The sequence below is a fragment of the Gavialis gangeticus genome, unplaced genomic scaffold (genome assembly GCF_001723915.1).
Source record: "Gavialis gangeticus isolate Ggan-Ray unplaced genomic scaffold, GavGan_comp1, whole genome shotgun sequence".
NCBI lineage: Eukaryota > Metazoa > Chordata > Crocodylia > Gavialidae > Gavialis > Gavialis gangeticus.
Genome location: NW_017729014.1, coordinates 18,721,591 through 18,723,976, shown reverse-complemented (window position 1 = coordinate 18,723,976; position 2,386 = coordinate 18,721,591). Strand labels below are relative to the sequence as shown.

Sequence of the window (2,386 nt, the reverse complement as noted above, 5' to 3'; positions counted from 1 at the left end):
AGAGGAGACTGAGCTGACATGTAGCTCGATGGGACCTGTGTTTCTACATCTAGCTCCCTGCTTTCAGGTCACTCCCATATAGCAAATACTAAGCAGAAAGCATAGGTTAGAGTGGCAGAAACGCATGGACTTAATCCTAACAGATTTTTCCTCAACCGTTTAAAAAACAAAACCCAATCCTCTCATTTAAAGATGCAGAATGATTCCAAAGTTAAGCCCATAAGAAGTGCCACACTGTGTCAGACAGTGGTCCATCTAGCCCAGTATCCTACTACCCAACCCAGGTAACCAGCCCTTTTATTACTTTTACAGGCTTTGGAGATCATCCGCGGCTGCAAAGGACTGAATATAGTGGGATGTGACCTCGTTGAAGTTGCTCCAATCTATGATGCTTCTGGTGAGTCAAAGGAAACCTTGTTTAGGACAACAGGACAGGCTGACAGAATTGCTACACATGGTGCTTGTCGTTAGCTGTCTGGGCTAACATTGAGTTATGCTGAGCGGCTGCTACTTAGAGCCAAAATGAAATGGCAGGTTCAGAACAGGTTGAGTGTCCTCAAAATGCACAGTCAAGGCAGGATAATTATGATGGTCTCTGTGGCTTCAGGAAGTATGAGGCTTGGATGTATAACTGACTGCTGGGATTGCTACAACAATGGATATACATTAGTGTTTTATCTAACCTTGTACAGTGGTAAAGGCTACCGCTTTCTGCAGGTGCCACCAGCAGCGCACTAACGCTGGCTGGGAGTTGTGACTGTTTTGGCAGTGTAGATGTGGCCTTAGTCTACTGCATGATGTTTGTATGACTGTTCAGCCGCTCACTGTTAATTATTCTCTCCTCTGGGAGTGGGAGTAGAGGTCCTGCTAAAAGAAAACAAGGGTGTTGGGTGGAACTAAATGGTACAGATTTAAATACATTTGATGCTGTGGTTTTTCATAAGTAAAATCCTGTTGTACATTACGGCTTTTAGGACTGCAGCTCAGGTCCTGCAGATGATTCTGTGCAAGAATCAAGAACCACCTTGATCTAAATGGGGGTTTTTGCCTACTTGGGAGCATCTACACTAGACTGGCAACAGCATAATATAGAGATACTCAAGCTAGCACTGAACTAGCTTCATTAGAAGTAGTAACCCAATCACAGAAGCACAAAGCTCAGTGTGGGCTCGTTTCACCTGTTCCTCAATAGGCCAAATGAATTGACATAGAGTTACTACAACGTATACATAGCCCCGAAGCCACTTTCAGAACAGTGCCGAGATGCAACTGTAGGTACTGAATTGGAAATGACTCCTTGCTGCAGTGGTAGTAAGATGAGCCCACTAACTATTTCTGGCCTTTTCTTTGTAGGGAACACGGCCCTCATGGGTGCGAACCTGCTGTTTGAAATGCTGTGTGCTCTCCCCCAAGTGAAAACTGCGTAAGCCCTCCTATGGCAGGCTCCAGCTCATGCTAATGACATTACTGACACTCAGGACCTACCACTGTAATATATTAGCACGGCAGCGACCAAGTCACCTTCACTTTACCACAGCCTTCCCCAGCAAAGACTCTGTTTTTATTATGTTAAGGAAGCCTGAAGGGAACAACCTTGATCTGTTTTGCTGCTCCTTTTTTGCCCTTCTTCCCCCTGTGCAGTTAATGCAGAGCCTTTCAGTAGAGAATAAATGTCATTCCTCACTGAATAAAGCAACTCCAAGCTCCTTATTTGTGTTATGCAAGCAGATGGGATTGGCCAGTCCATTTGAAGGACCTTGGTGGGACAGGCCTGTGGATGCTTCATTGTAATAAAATAGCTAGCAGCACTCTGAGCTCTTCTTTCTGTATACACAGCAGCTTTTATCCTCTAAAAGGAACCCTCTTCATGTTCAAATTAAATCTAGGCAGGGAGAAATATGCAGATATAATGTAAATGGATGAAAATCTCCAATGCCTAGTTCTGCCTTAGGGTCAAACGTTTGTCCCCTCTCATAAGCATGGAAGGACCAAGGCACAAGAATTTCCTTTGACCCTCTATGCAGTGGGTCCAAATCATAGATGTTGTAGGTCCAGCTGCTACATTAGGAGATGACTCGGTGCCTAATGCACCATGTCTCAATGGTGGGATCCACTGAGGCAGGATTTGCCCTGGGGTTAGATACCATCCTTAGGGAGGGGATTAGGAAGAGTCACGAAACTTCAGAGTAGCTTTTGGAAAGTGCTGTGCCTAACTTAGCAGCCTGGCTGCCTGATGAAGGTAACCAGCCTGCTGCATCTGCTCCCCGAGTAGCTTAAAGACAGAAGTTGTTGGGTGGTTGTGTCACATCACACAGCTGTCAGTTCGTGTAGGTAAAGGCCAGGCCACCTCACCACACATTAAAATAGTTTATTTCAGTTGCGAATC

General features: G+C 45.2%; 1 protein-coding gene across 1 annotated transcript in view; it reads left to right on the top strand.

The window, feature by feature from the left end:
* AGMAT (agmatinase) overlaps positions 1 to 1,808 on the top strand; it is a 14,769-nt gene extending 12,961 nt beyond the window's left edge. Inside the window, exons 6-7 of the mRNA XM_019511890.1 lie at positions 313 to 397; positions 1,354 to 1,808. Of these exons, the coding sequence (XP_019367435.1) occupies positions 313 to 397; positions 1,354 to 1,427 (159 nt within the window). The 3' untranslated portion in view covers positions 1,428 to 1,808. The remainder of the gene's footprint in view (positions 1 to 312; positions 398 to 1,353) is intronic.
* The last annotated feature ends 578 nt before the right edge of the window (positions 1,809 to 2,386 follow it).